This window comes from Xiphophorus hellerii, chromosome 10 (assembly GCF_003331165.1).
Source record: "Xiphophorus hellerii strain 12219 chromosome 10, Xiphophorus_hellerii-4.1, whole genome shotgun sequence".
In the NCBI taxonomy this organism is placed as follows: Eukaryota; Metazoa; Chordata; class Actinopteri; order Cyprinodontiformes; family Poeciliidae; genus Xiphophorus; species Xiphophorus hellerii.
In genome coordinates this window covers 20,183,315-20,201,019 of record NC_045681.1, presented here as the reverse complement: position 1 = coordinate 20,201,019, position 17,705 = coordinate 20,183,315, and the positions used below count along the sequence as shown (strand labels likewise).

General features: G+C 41.4%; 1 protein-coding gene across 15 annotated transcripts in view; it reads left to right on the top strand.

Moving 5' to 3' along the window:
- cacna1g (calcium channel, voltage-dependent, T type, alpha 1G subunit) overlaps positions 1–17,705 on the top strand; it is a 271,449-nt gene that overhangs the window by 244,366 nt on the left and 9,378 nt on the right. For 13 of the 15 annotated variants that reach the window (XM_032573632.1, XM_032573624.1, XM_032573631.1 and 10 more), the window contains 7 exons: positions 3,153–3,262; positions 4,597–4,730; positions 9,263–9,333; positions 11,756–11,834; positions 12,124–12,245; positions 12,466–12,888; positions 15,073–15,225. In XM_032573632.1, coding sequence (XP_032429523.1) covers positions 3,153–3,262; positions 4,597–4,730; positions 9,263–9,333; positions 11,756–11,834; positions 12,124–12,245; positions 12,466–12,888; positions 15,073–15,225 — 1,092 coding nt within the window. The remainder of the gene's footprint in view (positions 1–3,152; positions 3,263–4,596; positions 4,731–9,262; positions 9,334–11,755; positions 11,835–12,123; positions 12,246–12,465; positions 12,889–15,072; positions 15,226–17,705) is intronic. The other 2 variants (XM_032573626.1, XM_032573627.1) reach the window with 1 other exon arrangement.

Sequence of the window (17,705 nt, the reverse complement as noted above, 5' to 3'; positions counted from 1 at the left end):
GGTTCCAGTTTTCACATGTGTTGAAAATAATTGAAACGTATTGTTGCAACGAAACGTTCGAAGATGACGATTGCCTTTGCAACTCACTTCGACTGACATGCTTATCAGTTTCCATAGCGCTCCTAAACTATTATTGTTTTGGAATGTTTCCTTTTTGGGTTCAGTTTTCAAAAAAGATTTAATTGAGGGTGGGGGGGGAAAGGTAGGAGAGCGTTGCAATTTCCTGGAAAAAAAAAACCTTTGGAGAACTATAAAAGTTTAGTCGAAACAATAAAACGAGCATTACGGGCAAATCAATAAAAATGGAGAAAAACAATAAAAACTGCAAAAATATGACTGACTTTATGATCCAGTGATCTTTTAACAGTGTGTGTTTTAAATATTCTCTTTAAATCAAATGGCAATAAAATATTATCAGGCATTGCTAATGCTACAAGGAAAGCAAAAAAAGAACATTACCTACAGAATTGCCAAAGGAAAGGCCATAATACCTTCTCAGAACTATAAAAGCAAGGTCAAAACAAAAAGTTAAACCTTACTGCTTAACCAGTTGAAGACGTAAAACAATAAATAATATATAAAAAGTTATCAACTTTGATCAAAAGGTAAGTTTTTTTGAGAACCTACCTCAAAAAACTTTCTTGGGTTCAAGAAAGTCCAACATTCAAATGATCTGATATTCTTTGTCACTTTAAATCAGAGATGAATATTGCTGGAAAAATAGATAATCACCCAATTTCTGTAGACGGTGTATGAAGTTACTTTTGAAGAACGTTTTGATCTCACTTTATGGCAGTGTTCATGAGCAGAATCGAGAGTCTGTACAATCCTTTGAAATAGAAGCAACTCAATACATAAATATCAGCAGGACTCAAGATAAGCCTTAGACTAGCGCTCTACTTTCCTTCTTCAGACAAGTGATACTCTAGATATCAAGATAATTAGAAGGTGGACTCATCAGAGCATATAACTTTGCACTAGTCTTCTGGTGTCCATTCTTGAACTTCCTGCAAAATTTCAGACTGCTCTGGATCTTTTTCTGGGACATAGTTGTCATATTTGCTGCCATCTTGCCTGAAAGCCTTTCTCTAAAAGTCTTCAGCTCACTGTGTGTACAGCAGCAATCAAACTCACCTACAGCCACTATAGAGAAAGCTCTACTGTGGCGCAAAAATAAATCATCCAGCCGTTCAGGATCTTGGACATCCTGAAGCATTCTTTACTGGAGCTTGACGTTCTCGATGATCCAAGAATGATGCAGGTCTTTCAGGTACCATATTGCCAGCAGCAATTTTGTCAGATGTGAGGTCAATTCAGTAGTCAATGCAGTGATGGCTGCACACTATTAATAACCTTAATAACATTTGATTCATTGCCCAACTTCTGGGGCATTAAGTATAAAACAACTGACCCCCGTCACCCAATGTGAATGTATCTGAATGATTTTAAAAGAAGTGAAATAGAAGATTGTCATGTGAACTAGGAAATTTATGTTTGGTCAGTTATAACAATGATTCTTGGCAATGCATCTTATACAACTGGTGTGAGAGTTGTCACAACTGGCTTTGTCACAATGTATTCTCTTCTTTGGAGTTGTCTATCTGATTAGGTAATGGAAGTTTGAACAAACAAGCTACATTAACAATTTATCCATCGATAAAAAGAAGCTTATCAATAGTGTGCGGGACAACACACTAGCCAAGACAGAGTGACATCTGTCCCTCATGATGGTCACCTGCTTGATCCCTCACCGCCATGGGATGGCATCACCATCTCCAACCAAAATATCTCACAAGTCAGTAAATGTGTCCGCCCAAACTGACCTCACAAGTATCCAGTAGGGTTGAGGTCATTCCAGAATGAAGGTGGTTCCATCTTTATTACCAGATTCTGGACGTAGTCTCGAATAAACCCTGCCCTGCGCAGATGAGAAGGGAACATCTTGGAGGATCAATTTCTGTCCCCAAGATTAGGGATTTGGAATTACCACTGGTTCTTCCCATGAGCGGTTCTACCCCAAACCATCAAACCGCATCCATCAAAAGCCTATTGGTATTGACAGAGAGGATTTAGCAACCTCATGTTCGCTCCTCAGTAGCTCACTGCTTTTAAAAAGTGGCAATTATAAAATGGAAATAAACGGGCTTTCCAACAGCATAAAGGTTTTGACACACAAGAGGCGACATTCATCTCTTGAGGAAATTGCGAGATGAGGTGACAATTGCTTCAGTCAAGCAACCGGCGAAGTTTGTGCATGTGGAATTTCGAGGTCATACATAATTTTTATACCTGGGCTTGTGATGTGACACAAGAAAGTTGGAAAATCTACAACATTTGTAGCTATGATTGCCACCATCGATATTGTAGCTGTCGTTGATATTGTCGCTGTCATCGTTACTGCGTCCCATGTGTTGGAACGCAACACATAGGGAGTTTCTGACTGGGAGGCAGAAACTTTCACCTGTTGCTGTCCATCTCTCTTCATGTTTATTGCCATAAACCATTGTTATGACAAAGAAAAAATTCAACCAAATGCCAATTTCCAAACCTTTATTGACTAAGTTTAGAATCCTGGTTGAAACACAATTGTGTTTCAACATTTTTCTCTAAAACATAAAAATGCTTTTAGAGAGGCTCAAGGAGGGGACGACAAATCTACTATAACATTTATGTGAAGCCTTTCTGTAAGGTGGTTGTACTCAATAATAAGCAGTAAACTTAAACCTGTAGCAAAGTTAGAGTAGACGGTGAGATAAAGAGATGTTTTACAAACTGGATCTTGCTGTTTGGGGATAATTTGCCACCCATGAGGGTTTAGTCAAATCCCCGCTGACCAGCAGTGCTCTCTTCGTCTCTCTGCAAAAGGTCAGTTTTTACATGCAGATGGAAATGGTGAATTCTCCCATAGGCAAAAAATGGACACTGATTTTTATGCCCTTTTCACTGAAACTGAGAGAGGACAACTTGAGTTATCTAATAATGGTAAGGTCTATTGTAGAGAAAAGTCTAGTTGACATATTATTTTAAAACATTTCTGCAATGTTTTTAGTACAGTATCATTGTGATTTTGTGAAACCCATTGCTCTGTTTAACTAAAAAATATAGTATGAGATCTCCTGCTTTATATTAACTTTTTCTGATGTCCTTTATAGGAGCTTGACAACGCGTTGAAGATCTGCAACTACATCTTCACCCTCATCTTTGTTTTGGAATCTGTCTTCAAGCTGGTGGCTTTTGGATTTCGGCGCTTCTTCAAGGACAAGTCAGTATTCCAACCATGGCCGCGCTTCCTAAGTGATGTTATTTTTAACCAACAATATCTGATTTGACGTGTACGTCTAATGAACTGCTTACAGGCGGTGCCGTTCTTTTAAGCGCTGACTCGTGTGGAAAACTTGAACCCGTGTTCAGGGAGCATAAGCAAACTCTTTATAAGCTACATCGGTAAATGTGTGTGTGAATACAAAAGGCCTCGTTAAACGGCCATAAAGCACAACCGCTTCAGATGATATCATAGTTTTAAAATTCTTGGCTTCTTTTTGAAAACCACACAGTACCGCACCAGAACAATCCCAACGGCACACATGCTCTCCAGCACACGTTAGCATAAATGTGCACCCGAACCCCACGCGCACCTCGTTTGTTTGAACCAGAGCTACAGCCACCCAGGAGTTCACGATGCCCACTGGCTTTGTCACAGTTAGAACCTTATCATGTTTGACTTTGGCAGAAGTTTAGCTAAACATCTCAACACTACAATTCTTTCTTATTCCTAAGGAAAATAACCCACAGCTGTAACTGAGAGTTGTGCAATTTTAAACCCATTTTTCATGTTGATTCTATATTTTCCAGTGGTATTTTGATGGACTGAGTAGAAACACTGAAAATGCTACTCAACTACCTGCGTCTTTATTATCTACACAGTACTGGTCTTTCAGTGTGTGTGTTTTGGACCTTTTGACCTGAAAGTGGATAATTAAATATAGAGTCATTTTGTTACTGTCAACCTAAATCTATTTCAGAAGCAGTTTTAACATTTATTTTTATAGCATAAAGGATGCGGCCTCCAACTAAGCTAGGTGTGTTTTTTACACAAATTTAAAATATTTCATTAGAGATGTAATTATGGAAAATGGTACGCTAATGCAGCACTGACTTAATGGTATTGTTCAATCACATGCCATGCTATGCAAATGTTCTGTCTGCCATGACAAAGACTTGCCTCTTTATTTGACAAAAATCAGCATGGGGCTTAAAGGTAACACTAACAATTGTTTGAGCAGACCAGGCGAAAACAGTAAGAGAAACCTATTTGCTACAGTAAGTTGGCCAGATTTTTACTCCCTTTTCCTGGAAGTCAATTTGAAGGTTGAGTTTCCAGTCTCAAATTTGTGACTCCTTTCTGACTTCATTCCAACTCTCGAGTTGCCGCTTCAGTCCTGGAGGCGATGACTCAGAAAGAAGAAATGTGCGGTAGTTCTCCTGTACCTCTTTGCAGGGAGTCATATTTGTCAAAGGCTTTGGCGAAAAGAAGTGATGCACAGCAAGTCGGCAATGGTGACTGATGAGGGTGTGTGTTTGTGTGTGTGTGTGTAGGTGGAACCAGCTGGATCTCGCCATTGTTCTGCTGTCCATCATGGGCATCACTCTGGAGGAGATTGAGGTCAACGCTTCGCTGCCCATCAACCCAACCATTATCCGCATCATGAGAGTGCTGAGGATAGCAAGAGGTACGATCTCCCTCCCTCCCGGTTCTTTCCACCTACTTCCTTGATGCTCTGCCAGATACGTCCGTGCAGCTGCTTCTTACACACCGCTTTGCCTTTTAAGGATCCTTGTAAAACAGACGCATCTCTGGGACTCCCCTATCTGTCATTTTTGCATGGCAGGTCCCAGCAGGGCTCGGGTTGAGGCCGAGCCAACCAGATGGCACAGGGAAACGCACTCAGCAGACAAACAAAGGACCAGCAAGGTCTTAATCTGCAATGAGCGTGGTTATGGTAGAGAGAGAGATAAAGACCGGCATAGGGAGGAATATAGGGAATGATGAATAACTTCTGACCTGGAGATCCATCACCGGGAGATGGGATGAAGCCTTAAAGAGGAGCAGTTGCTGTCAGAGTGAAAAAGATTGAGATGAAGTTAATGACGAGGGAAAAGGGATGGAGGGTAGGTAGAAGAAGCCGTGGAAGATAAACAGGAAAGGTGATTGGTAGAGGAGAAAACAAGCCAGGAAAATTCGAGAGTACCAATTAACTTAGGTCACATACTGGACTTAGGTCCAGTATGTGTTCGGTTAATGATGTAAAGGAGGGCTTGCTTGGAAAAAACAGGAGAAGCTGCAGGACATAAATGAGTGAAACTCCTGCTTTAAAACTTTACAACAATCCATCTGTCTGCATTCGTTAAATACAGGGGAGTTAAGCAGAGATAAGGGACCATCAACCGCCTGCAAATTGCTGGAATCCAGAAATACTTACAGCTCCTTCTGAAAATGATTAGAACTGCCTTTTTTAATAGCTTAAACATCAAATGTACTTTTTATACCCATCTTAGCGTGACTCCAGACACAAACATCTACAGTCTTCCTTATCTCCGCTCTTGGTGGTATGCGGATTGGTTGACCCTCCTGGATTGGTTGCTTTGCAAGTGCCAGCCAAAAGAGTGTCAAATAGCATTGCACCTAGGTATTTCGAAAGTACAGTGTACTTTCATATACTGTATGAAAGTTAGTTACATTCCACGAATAAGCAGGCATCAACTCTGTAAACAAAACCAAAACCACACTCCACCATCATCTCTGCAGTCTTATAACTTTGACAGGTTTACAGCTTTTGGGTACAATTTGACTCCCTTCAGAATGTTTTTGTTACAGCTTTCTCTTCTATACTGCTATTGCCCCCCCCCCAAAAAGAGAACCTAATATGGAGTATAGCTAAATATATGAGATGAAAACTATAACGCCTCTGAAATGAGTCAGAAAACAGACAAACAGTAGATAAAGGTGGTTTCTGTTAAGAAACAATGTCTTAACAGTTACTGTGTCACAGTTTAGTTTTCTACCCAAAATGCTGTCACACAAAACAGTTTAAAATTGATCAGGCTTCTTCAGTGCTTACATAACCTGAGCCGTCCTTAGTAATCGACTCCATCAAAGCAGATTGAGGGGAAGCTAATGTATGGCTTCCTGTCTTGCTTCAAAATAAGAAACTACAGTGTTTGGAGCTTTAAACACCCACCGTTATCATAAACTGATATCTCCATCATCGCAAAACATGTAAAAAATAGAAGCAGCACAAAATGTCTGGTCAAATTTTTCGTGCAGAATTTCAATCTGTTAGATTGCTGAGACTCTTTTTTTTTTTTTACTTAGTAGGAGTTTCTAGTTTCTAGTATTTTAAATTTTTTCTGCAAGGGGTCGTTTTAAACAAAACATTAGACGCAGTTTTTGATATTAGTCTTGTACCTTTGTATGTCTGCGGGTTTGATGTTAAAACGGAAAATGCACCAATTCCAAAGGGATGAGCCAGTTTGGATAGCAAAGAAAGATTTTTAAAACAACTTCTTGACCTCTTCTTTACTAGTACAGAATTGCTTCCTAATTCTTTATTGATTTGGCAGCTTCAAAAGAGCCAGTTGCCCAAAACCTGGAGATGGAAAATTGAAGGACAAAAAAAAAAAAATAGTGGCATGTCTAAAAACACAGAGAAGCAGTTTGCAAAAGTGATATTCTTACGAAAGAGGAGGGTAAAAAAAGAACCTCCGGAAAAGACCTCACACATGCATCATTCTTAAGTTGATTCAACTGTAATTCGCTAAAACCTCATTAGAAAAGGTCCCAAAGGGGGGAGGCTGCTTGTCCGGAAGCCATTCCGAAGAAAAGGACGCAGAAAGAAAAGGAGGATGTGAGTCAAATTACACAAGAACTGAGCCGAAGATAAGTTTTACAGAGTAATTATCACTGATTAGGACGTTACGATGCAGGATGCGGTAATTAAAGCAACGTGCACGAAGTTGGTCAGACGAGACGTGGAACATGGAGCGTCTACGGCCATCTGTAAAATACACTGCAGCCTTTGTCGTGTTTCAGGGGGGGGTGCTGCATTAAGTTGGGTCGAGAGGTTTTCCCAAGCAGATAGAATTACAAATACACAAAAGTCCTGCCAGATTGTAAACCACCGTACAAAACAGTTTCAAAAGCATCTGAGTGGCGACATGGGGAGGATCCAACAGGACGATGATGCCAAACAGACAACCAGAGAAATGAAACCATGTCTTGAAAAGGAAAAAAAAGCAATGGAAAACTAATAGTAAGAGAGGGTGGACTCCTGTCTATTCGCAGCTCAGTATTTGTGGATTCACGTATTTTTCTGTGGATCGTGACTGTAAAATATTCCTGGAAAACCTGCTGAGTCATAGGTTGTTTTTTTTTTCTAAAATATTTGAAAGAAAATGCATCTTGGGAAACTGAGATACCTAGATGCTACTTGACACGCTATTGCAAAGCAGCCAATCCAGGTACACAATTCATTTTCCTTTGTACTGATTGGCTGTAACCCCAAAAGCAGGATTAAGGAAGACTGCAGATATTAACTTGTGTGGTTGTGTTAAGACGAGCTCCTCTGTGCATATTAATGTATATTTCATGTTTTGAATTATTAAAATAGGCGGTTATAATTGCAGGTTTGAGCTATTGCTGAGTCGCTATGGTCCATCACTCCTCCAAATACTGGGGGTTCACTGAAAATATTTTTCCAAATGTAGGAGAACTGTTTTTAAAGAGACACTATAAAAGGGAAACTTGCTAAGAAGATGGAATCTCTTAATTCTCATGAAAGAGGTTTCCTCCACTCAATCCACCACCAAGCCTGACATTGTCAAGTGTAAAGCAAAGTGTTCTGATGTAAAGCACACTACAACTAGACTCTAATGGTGCATCCACACCAGACCTGTTTAGTCCCCTTCAATGGAACTCTAGTTCGTTTGCCTAGGAACTAGTCCGGTTCATTTGGGGAGTTGTGAACGTGCGGTCAAACTCTGACCAAAAAAGTGAACTCTGGTGATGTTCAAATGGATATGTGGATAAAAGCGGACCGGAGACCGCTCCAAAAGCAGGAAGAGGACTATAGTGCAGGGCATTCTGGGTAAATATGACCAAAACAAATTTGTGTCTAGCGCTAGTGGGAGGAATGGCTTATCTTCTTTGGCTAAAGACAAAAGAGAAATCCTCCAACCACTAAAATCTGATATCAACGCATTTCTGTTTACATTTTGTGAAGAAGAAAGTTCCGCTTGTGTCTTCTTTTGAGGTTTTTGTGTTTTTCCCTTCTGTGGTTCTTGGTGCAGCGCCACCACAGTTTAGGGGAGGTATCAGGTTTTTCGATTCCATTGGTTTGTTTGACACAGTACAGTAGGAAAACAAACCGCACCAGCTGAAAATGCAACAAGTATTGCAACTCTGGTCCACGACTGAACACAGTCCATCAAACTGTCAGGAGTGAAAACACCCTAAAGCAGCGACTCGTTCTCGAGAGTGAAGAGTCACGCCTTCCTCAGATGGAGGAGTGTAGGTTTTGCAGTTGCTAGGAGAATGGCACTTGCCATCAGGCTTTGTGTCAATAATCCCCAGAGGATTACGGCGTGGGCTGATTTTCAGTGGCTGGACTTGACCTCTTGTTGGCACTTAAAGTAACTTATCGTACTTTAACATCCCAAGACGATTTAGAAATGTTCCCAACTTAGTGAGAAACAGTTTGGGGAGGGACATGGACCCTTTACTGCTCCAACATGACTGCACACCAGAGGACAAAGAAAGGACAGTGAAGACAAGGACAAGCACGGTTTGTTTTGGAAAAACCAGACTGTCCTCAACCCAACAGACGCCTTTAGAGTCAATTAGTGAAGATTGCAAGCTAGAAGTTTCGCCCAACATCAGTGTTGAATGCACTTGCATAGACACAAAACACACAATGTAGCGGAAACTTTTACCAGAAGAGACTAAGCTGTTGCAGCCACATAAAAAACCGTTTGACTTAAGAATGGGACGTCAGTCAAGTTCATGTCTGTGTCAGGGCAGAGAGCGAATACCGCTGAGAAAAATTCAGATGCTAGTGCTGATTCAGTCGCCCAGTTTTTCATTATTACCGGCTTTCAACTTTGTAGAAGTTTTGATGCAACATCCCCAGTTATATAACACTGACAGCTCTTTGTTTGGAATCACTTTTTTTAAGTGATCATTCTTATACTGTGTGTCTCTCCGCAGTGCTGAAGCTCCTGAAGATGGCGGTCGGAATGAGAGCTTTGCTGGACACAGTTATGCAAGCTCTGCCTCAGGTGATACGAGCAGCTCACTTTAAACACCTCAAAGCCTTTGAATTCCCCATGCTGTCTTTTCTTTTTCATGGATACATTTTCTTTTTCAACCCAAACACATCCCACTGCTGTTGTCTGTGTAATTACATCTCAGAAGCATTTTCATTCAGTCCATATTTTTATATTTCACAGCGTCATCTTTTCCCACCAGACTATCCCCCCCCTTCGACTGTATGCAGCCTTATTTGCATTAGCGTTCCCCCTCGCTGCGGCTGGGGAAAGGAGCGCAGCTCGAGGTTTTGCTTGGAACACTGGTGGGTGGATTTGCCGGGTGAGAGAGTTGGTAAATTGGAGCAACTTTCTACAGTTTGGATTTGGAAAAAAAAAAGAAAAGCAAAAAAAAAAAAAAAAACAACAAGGCGCCGTGCTCCGCTCCCAGCGTTCTTTGATAGCACCTCTGTCGTTTTCATTCAGATAGACGATGTCACAGCGAGTGCTGTTCCGGGCTACATTCTGCCAGAGCTTGTCAGAAGTGTTCAGAATTAATAAAGGCGATAACAGGAGGCGACGTGGGTGCGAGCAGGTTGCCGCTCGCTAATTTGCACCGACAGAGAATCCGAGAGCTCTTCATTACCCCAAAAACCCACCTTCGCGACAAAACCGTAATCCGCCGTTGTATCTGTGCGGCTTTTGTCTGCTAAACGACGGCGAGCAGGTGAGCGGCTTCCTCTGCGTGAGGCCTGACATTAAAATGGACGTTTTGTCACCGTTTGTTTCCCCGTCAGACAACCGAAGCCTGAGTAGCGGAGACACGATGGCTGCAGCCATCTTGCATCAGAGGGATGAAAAGCGTTATATAATGTCAACTGGTACTCCCATACAGTGTCTTTTATGATTTTTATGTGATAGAGACACAAAAAATAATTGTCAACAGAAAAAATAGGAGACTGTCCACCTCAAAAGAATTTGTAAAATGGATTGAAATGATTTCTTTTAACATTTGCCATATTTTGCATTCATATCCCTCTAAAAATCTGACTATGATTGCTTAAAGGGGAAGTATCATGTAAATAGTAAAAGGGAAATCTTTTTTGAGCTTTACATCGTGTTATAATGTTATTCGCTCAACTGCACAAAACACCTGGTGGGACCTAGCCCCGCCTTCGAGGACAAAGCTGCAGTTTTCAAGCTTCCACGTTCCAGCCCACACCTGCCCTGCGACTCCCCCACTCAGCTCCCTCAGACTAGCCAGCAGCATTTAGCAAACGCCTGGTGGAACTGAGCATCTGCTGAGCTCATTATTTGACGAGCTACTTCTCAGTGAAACACTTGTAAAAAAAAAAAACATTGTTAAAGGTTTAATAGAGGAGCCATGTTGTGAGCAGGAACCTCTTAAAGAGACAGAGGCCCAATTTCAAGGCGTCAAATTTCTTTTAAGTCATGTTTGATATATATCTAGCATTTTTATAACAACTTAAGTTAAAATAGTTAATTGTGCTATAAAACTGCACTATGTGATTGGAAAGTACATATTACAACCCATTGATTAAAATAGTCCAAGTAGCAGGTAGAAAAAAGACATGTTTTGTGTCAGATTCATCGATATAAACACATTAGATTCAAATTGACACAAGTCTGAACTGTTTGCTACTAAAAGTTTTTATATAGGCTAAGGTTACCTCATCCTGTCTGCATTTCTTTCATAAATGCATGGGAAGAACAGGCAAAATTCATACTGAAAGGCAAGCAATATTGTTGATAACTATTAGTTTTATATTTCTTACTCCCATGGTCTTCAAACTGTGGTACAAATACCTCTGGTGGTAACTTGGGTTACCTCCAGAGATATTTCAAATTGATTACTTATAAGGTAAAAAAAAAATGAAGCTAATTCATGATTGTAAGTTACTGTGGAGTAAAGCTAATAAGTCCATGGTGCCAAAAAGAGAAAATAGGCTACTGGTATTTTAAAAGGCAACTCAACGGGGAGAGCAAGGCAACTTCTGTGAAGTTTCTCCAGTATTTTGCTGACAGTGATCCATAAACATGTGCAGGTGGTTACTAATGCTGTGGCCCATTTATCTGTAGAGTTGGAAATTGGACCTCAAAATGTCAGCTTTGGTTTATGTTGGGTCGAGTGACCAGGCAAACAGACAGATGCATTAAAAGTATGGCCGCCATATTGACATTTGACATATGGATAGGATCTAGCTACCTATCTAGCTAACTAGCTATTTAAAAAATTTTCTGGCAATGTTTCTATCTAGCTATTTGTCTAACAACCGTTTTAATTGCCTTGTCTTGCCACTCCTTTGTAAATTTTCTTTGGGCGCCATTTCTATGACAGTAGGAAATGTTAATTGTTCCCCTGACAACAGCACTGACACGTTCCCACCTGTTTGTCCTCTAACACTCTGTTCCCTCACTCTTCATCTCTCTGCAGGTGGGGAATCTAGGCCTACTCTTCATGCTCCTCTTCTTCATCTTTGCCGCGTTGGGAGTCGAGCTGTTTGGCGACTTGAGTAAGGACACGTCCGCAGTTTCAAACAGGCGGCTTAGATGGAAAGAGTTTCTCTCTTGAATACTGCTCAGAGTGCACAGGCATGCTCTGAGTGTTCCCTTCGCCCCTGTCAGGGTTTAATCTACCTGATTTTAATTGCTTTCCGAAATCCTTTGTTGAAACACCATATTGATCTCGCTAATTGTGTCCCAGAGCTTTCAGATTAATAAAACCACGGTAATTATTTCACTGCAAAGAAAAAGCCCTGAGTGCGGCTATCTTGACGTTTCTCGCTTTCTCTTTGTCCACAGTCTGTGATGAGCTCCATCCGTGTGAGGGTCTGGGCCGCTACGCCACTTTCAGGAACTTTGGGATGGCGTTCCTGCTGCTCTTTAGAGTTTCCACTGGCGACAACTGGAATGGCATCATGAAGGTGAAGCTCTTGTGTGTTTCCACTTTGAACCAGCATGTTTAGAAAGGAGAAGTGCAGCGTCAGCAGGCTGCCTGTCACTGGGTTGAAGTCGGTTGTGACACGAACAGAGTTGGTACATTAAAATGCTGTCCACATTTTTATGAATTCCTAATCACAACATAACATAAACCTTACCTTTCTCCTGCTTCTGACTTACTCGTCTTTCATCACCTCATTGTAGGACACTCTGAGGGACTGCGCCCACGAAACGGGGACGTGCTACAACACCGTGGTCTCTCCCATTTACTTTGTCTCCTTCGTCCTGACCGCCCAGTTTGTCCTGGTCAACGTGGTCATAGCCGTCCTGATGAAGCACTTAGAGGAGAGCAACAAGGAAGCCAAAGAGGAGGCAGAGCTGGAGGCCGAGTTAAACCTGGAGCTGCAAATGGAAGGAGCAGACATGGCGCCAAGATCGCCCCAGCTCAACCCCCTGGCCCTGGGCATGGATCGGTCGAGCTCAGGGGGTTCCCCCTGGAGGTCCGCCGGAGGGGGGGACATGGTGCAGGAGCGGGAAGGTCCTATGGACTCTCCCACTGCTGATATAACCAGAGACTCTGTAGACATCAGAGCAGAACCCCCCGCATACCCAGAGCCCCAGCTGGAGGTAAATAGCTGTGTGTTTTTTTCAGGATCTTTTGTGCTGTTTGGCACTGTCCCATCTTTTAAAGTCTCGTTTTCTTAACAAACATGGAAATGTTGTAACATCAAGGGGTAAAAAACTGATTTATGGCTAAAAGCATAACTGCTTATTTTTGTGCCTAATAATAGAAACTGTGGATGTTAGAAAACACCATGTGCTTCCAAGCCCTTGCATGCACATGATTTTATAGCTGCTTTCAGTGCTCTTTTCTTTTCTTTTCTTTTTTTTTTTCTCATGTTACCATAATAAGATCGAGGTTCATTGGGGGGTTTTTTAGAGACATACAGCTGAGATTCAGTCAGGCTGGGCAACAAGTCATGAGAATACATATTTTGTTGTCAGATTTCTCTTTGATGCAAAGCATTAGTTGTTTTTTTAGTCTTCTTCTTTTAACGTATCCTGTGGCACTCAGAATTGTTGTCTGATAGCCAAGATGAGGCCCAACATATTTATCTCACAAGCCGTCGCTGTGATTCTCTACTTGACACATATACAAATAAAACTTTATTCTAAATTGCTTTGGGTTTATCTCAAATGTAATTGACACTGAGACAGAAAAGAAAGGAGAAAAGGTGGTGTAAAAGATTTAAAGGGAAAGAAGAAGATAAGAGTAGAGGAAAGAATACAAGTCAACATCCCAGAAGTCTGCTTCTACACCTGGAGAAAGAGAGACCAGGAAACCATAGCAACAAACAACATGACAATACAACATCTCTGGAAGGTACACTGTACAAGTTAATAGAAGATGAGATTAGGGCTCAACATGTATATAAACTAAGCCAGACGTAGTTTTATTCATCTGACCTATTCACCTTTAGATCTTGTGCAATACGCGATCTTACAGTTTTGGTTTTGGTAACAGAACGCATTTCTCCGTTCCTCGGGAGTGTGCGTTGGTCTTCAGTCAGGGAGCCTCCATTAGGCCAGTAGTGACTGGAGGAGCTGCAGAAATTTAAACTGTCAACAAAGTCATTGTTGAAATAAAGTCATGAGTGGTTTCATTCAGTTTGTCACAAGCCGATAGGAGACAGAGCAAAGATGTAGAAGACGATTCTCTGCGATTAAAAGGAAGCTAGCACTGGAGTTAGATGTGGTGGTGGCAGCATCATGCTGCAGAGAGGCTTTTCTTCGCCTTGTAAGAGGAGTTAGTTGGTAGTTTCTGGAAGAGGAGCAGTGAGCAGCTACAAAAACCCTGATGATAGAAATCTAGTGATGTGCACACCGTCAAGTCAAAGACTTGCGTCTGTAGTTGTACCAAATAGAAGTTCTCCAAAGTATTGGGTCATGTACTGCTTTGTTTGGCTAAAGCATAGAATCTCGATGAAATACGTTGCTGTTTGGAGCTAGCAAAAGGTGAAAATGTTCATGAAAACTCAAGTCTGACTGCTGAGGGTTAAACCGGTGAGCCGTCATGTAATGATAAGTCAAGAACTGGCATCTCTTTAAGCCTGAAAACACTTTGCTTATTTGTCAACTCATTTTCTAAGACCTTTCTTCATATTTCCTTCTGTGTACAACCTATTCTGACTGATAGCAGATTGGTTTATAGTTTGTGCTCGTCACTTACTGCATTTTTCTAAGTGTGTGCTAGTTTGTGTGCAGGCGTGTGTGGGTGTGTGTGTGTGTGTGTGTTATGGTTGGTCCCCGAAGGCAGCATGCCAGTCAGAGACAGGTCACAGTGCCATGGGAAAGCTCAGCTGCGGGTCTTGTTGTTCACTTCAGCAGCTATTTCCAGACAGCAGGGGGAACTTTTTGGAGGATAGGAAATCGAGGTCTTGCTATTGTTATCTTTCCCCTTTTAAGATGTTATCCATCTGTCTCTGCTGCTCTGAGTTGTTACACCAAAATCTCCTCTCCATCCCCACCCTGGAAGACCAGCTCTGGTACGGTGCTGTAATGCCCCCTTGTGGGTTTACAGGGAAGCACAAGTGAGCTTAGAAGCAGTGATTTTGATTGTCTACCCAGTCATTCCTTTGCTTTTGTATATTTGATCGATCCGTCTTTTGTTTTCCTCCCCTCATTTAGTCGTGTTTCTGTGTTTATGCACATATATATATATATATCTGTCTTTTCTTCCACTCATTTCCTGTCGTTGTCTTTCTTTCTTTTCTTCCTCTGCTCTCTCTTACTCTCCCTGCGATGTCCAAGTTTGTGCAGCGGAGACCGCTGTTTGACTCCATCTCCCTGGTCATCCAGGGCTCAGTGGAGGGAGAGTTGAGTTTGATGGACAACCTGTCCGGCTCCATCTGCCACTACTACGCGCTGCCCCCCAGGCCCAACAAGCACAGCACCGACAAGAAGGTCAATAACCACCAGAAACGCCGCTGATGGCTCGCTCCCTCCATTTCATACATTCATTGGCTCTTGATACGCTGCAACCTGTAGGGCACAGCACAGCAAACGGGAAAGGAATTCCACTAAACCTTTTGGGGGAGAGAAATTTCTAAGTGATAAGATGAACAAAACAACCACCTGATTGCTCTTTAAGCCAGAGTAGTTTTTTAATGATCTGTACATAAAAAGGTTCAGATAAAAGGTCGATGTAGCTGCCGCCCCAACAGTCAGAATGATTGAGGTACTTCTGAGTTCCACCTGATCGCCAGTAGGAGGCAGTGTACTTTACACAATAACCTTTTTCTTCTTGTGTTGCCTCCGTAGCAATGTCTCAAACTAGTCTTCTGTTCTCTAGTTGTATAATAGCATCAACCTTCATTTATCCCTTTCTTACCGTTTCTTGTCATATTAGAGATGCTAATGCTAGGAGGTGGTGATTGTCTGATGTGGGTATGGTTTTTTTTTATATGAGTTTTCATAGTTTGGCTACTTTTTTTTTTACAATACATTGGTTCCCCTGTTTCCACGAAAGTCATAAATTTGCGGCTACTTTAGATCCGCTCTAAAACGCTTATAACCGGCTATTTTAATAGTTCAAACACCAAATATACATTAATATGCATTAATGCCCACAATGTAGCGCTACCGCAGAAAATGTACTTTTAATATGACAAACGAGGCTCATCCGGACGTATACTTTAGTTTGTTGAATATGACTCTATGTCACCATCCGGACTAAAATTCAAAGAAATATGCCGGTTTTGAAGTACATAGTCCCTCCTGTATACCGTTTGCAGGATGATAGTTGTGCATGTAGCTCCTCTCTATAGGACCCAGTTCCATTTTCCAGAAAAAGAAAGCATCCAGTGTGATGTTAATCTTGCAGCCTTACACCCATTACCATTTTTTTGTCCTGGCGTTCCTCCACATCGAATATTTTTCCCCTTCCCAGTCAACCATGTTGCCCGCCACGGCGCCCACCGCCACCCGTCTCATTCCCTCATTTGGTTAAACTCATTCATGCTCGGCAGGTTTGTTATTCGCAGCCCGGTTTGGCAGACTGAGAAACACAGTTTTAGAAGCTACCTCTGTCTCCAACGCTCACCGTCACTGTCACTTTACGTGTTTGTCGCTGTGACACTTCTGTGCGCTTTATTTATTTATTTATTTTATAGCTGATGACCTGCTTTTCCCCATCAGTCACAGCAAAGCGATAACTTCCACCCGCGGCGCTCCTGAGGCCAGCTCAGAGCTGACTCTTCCAACTCTGCAGAGAAACGGCTCAATCGATACGCAGCGTGAAACTGAATAATGCATCTGTGTGCCTGTTTTTTTTTTTTGTTTTTTTTTTTTTCCTCATTCAAGGACAAAAATTGGACTGTTACATCAACACTGCTGAGTTCCATCTTCTAAAATGGGTCTTCATGTTGGTATCAAGATGCCAGAGCCCAGGCCTTCTCTGTTAAATTCCTAATCTAAATGTTTGGGGGGTTTTTCTTTCTCATTTTCTGGCCCTGGTTGTTTGTCCCTTGATTGGTTTTCCTTATTAAAATTTATTTAACAGAAGCACAAAGTGTTTAGACACTTCCAGGCTCAAGCCAACCTCTACAGAGTTAAAAATAATAATAATAATTTTGCTTTCTTTTTTGGCTATGTATGCATTTAAATGTGCACTTCTCATCACTGTACTGGTCTATGTTGCATCAATTTAAACCAATTGGCCCCCTTTTTAGATTTATTTGACATTAGTTGATTCCAGAATACAAGCTAATGATGCGAATTTTAAAAGTTGATAGAAAAAAACAACAATCTTTTTGTGTTTGCAACCCTATGCAAGGGACATTGGAAGAAGGAAAAAAATGTGGAACTTGATTTGTAGCTGAGATATTTTTGTCAAGGATCCCAAGTGACTTTTCAGAGTCCTCGCAAAGTTTTGCAAGATCCGCAGTCACTTTTGCAACGTCCGGCAACTTTAGTGAGATTGCCTGAAAGTTTTGCGAGAGCCCGCACAGAATTAGTTGAGTTTCTGAGTTATCTTTATGCAAAATCCAGCAGGAGGTTTGGAAAATACATTTGTTTTGGCGAGATCCCATAGAGGTTTTGCAAGATTCAAGTTTACCTTTGCAAGGTCACACATATTTTCTTTTTCGAATTATCCCTTAATATTTCCACAATGTCCATCTGTAATGACCAAAAAAAAAAATTATAAATTAAGTCCAACAAAAAGTTAGCGTACTTCCTTGTCGTAATGGTTGTTCCAAGTATCATTAATCTTTTGAGCAGAGCAACTTTAATGTCCAAGTCATTGGAAAATATTGAACAATTTAAGTAGATGTAGATCTTTTCTCAGCTTTTACCAATTCAGATTTTTTGTCAAATTGTATTTTTCTTGCTGTTGGCCGTTCACACTTCCATGTGTATGCGACCTTTATGTGTCCTCCAGTGTG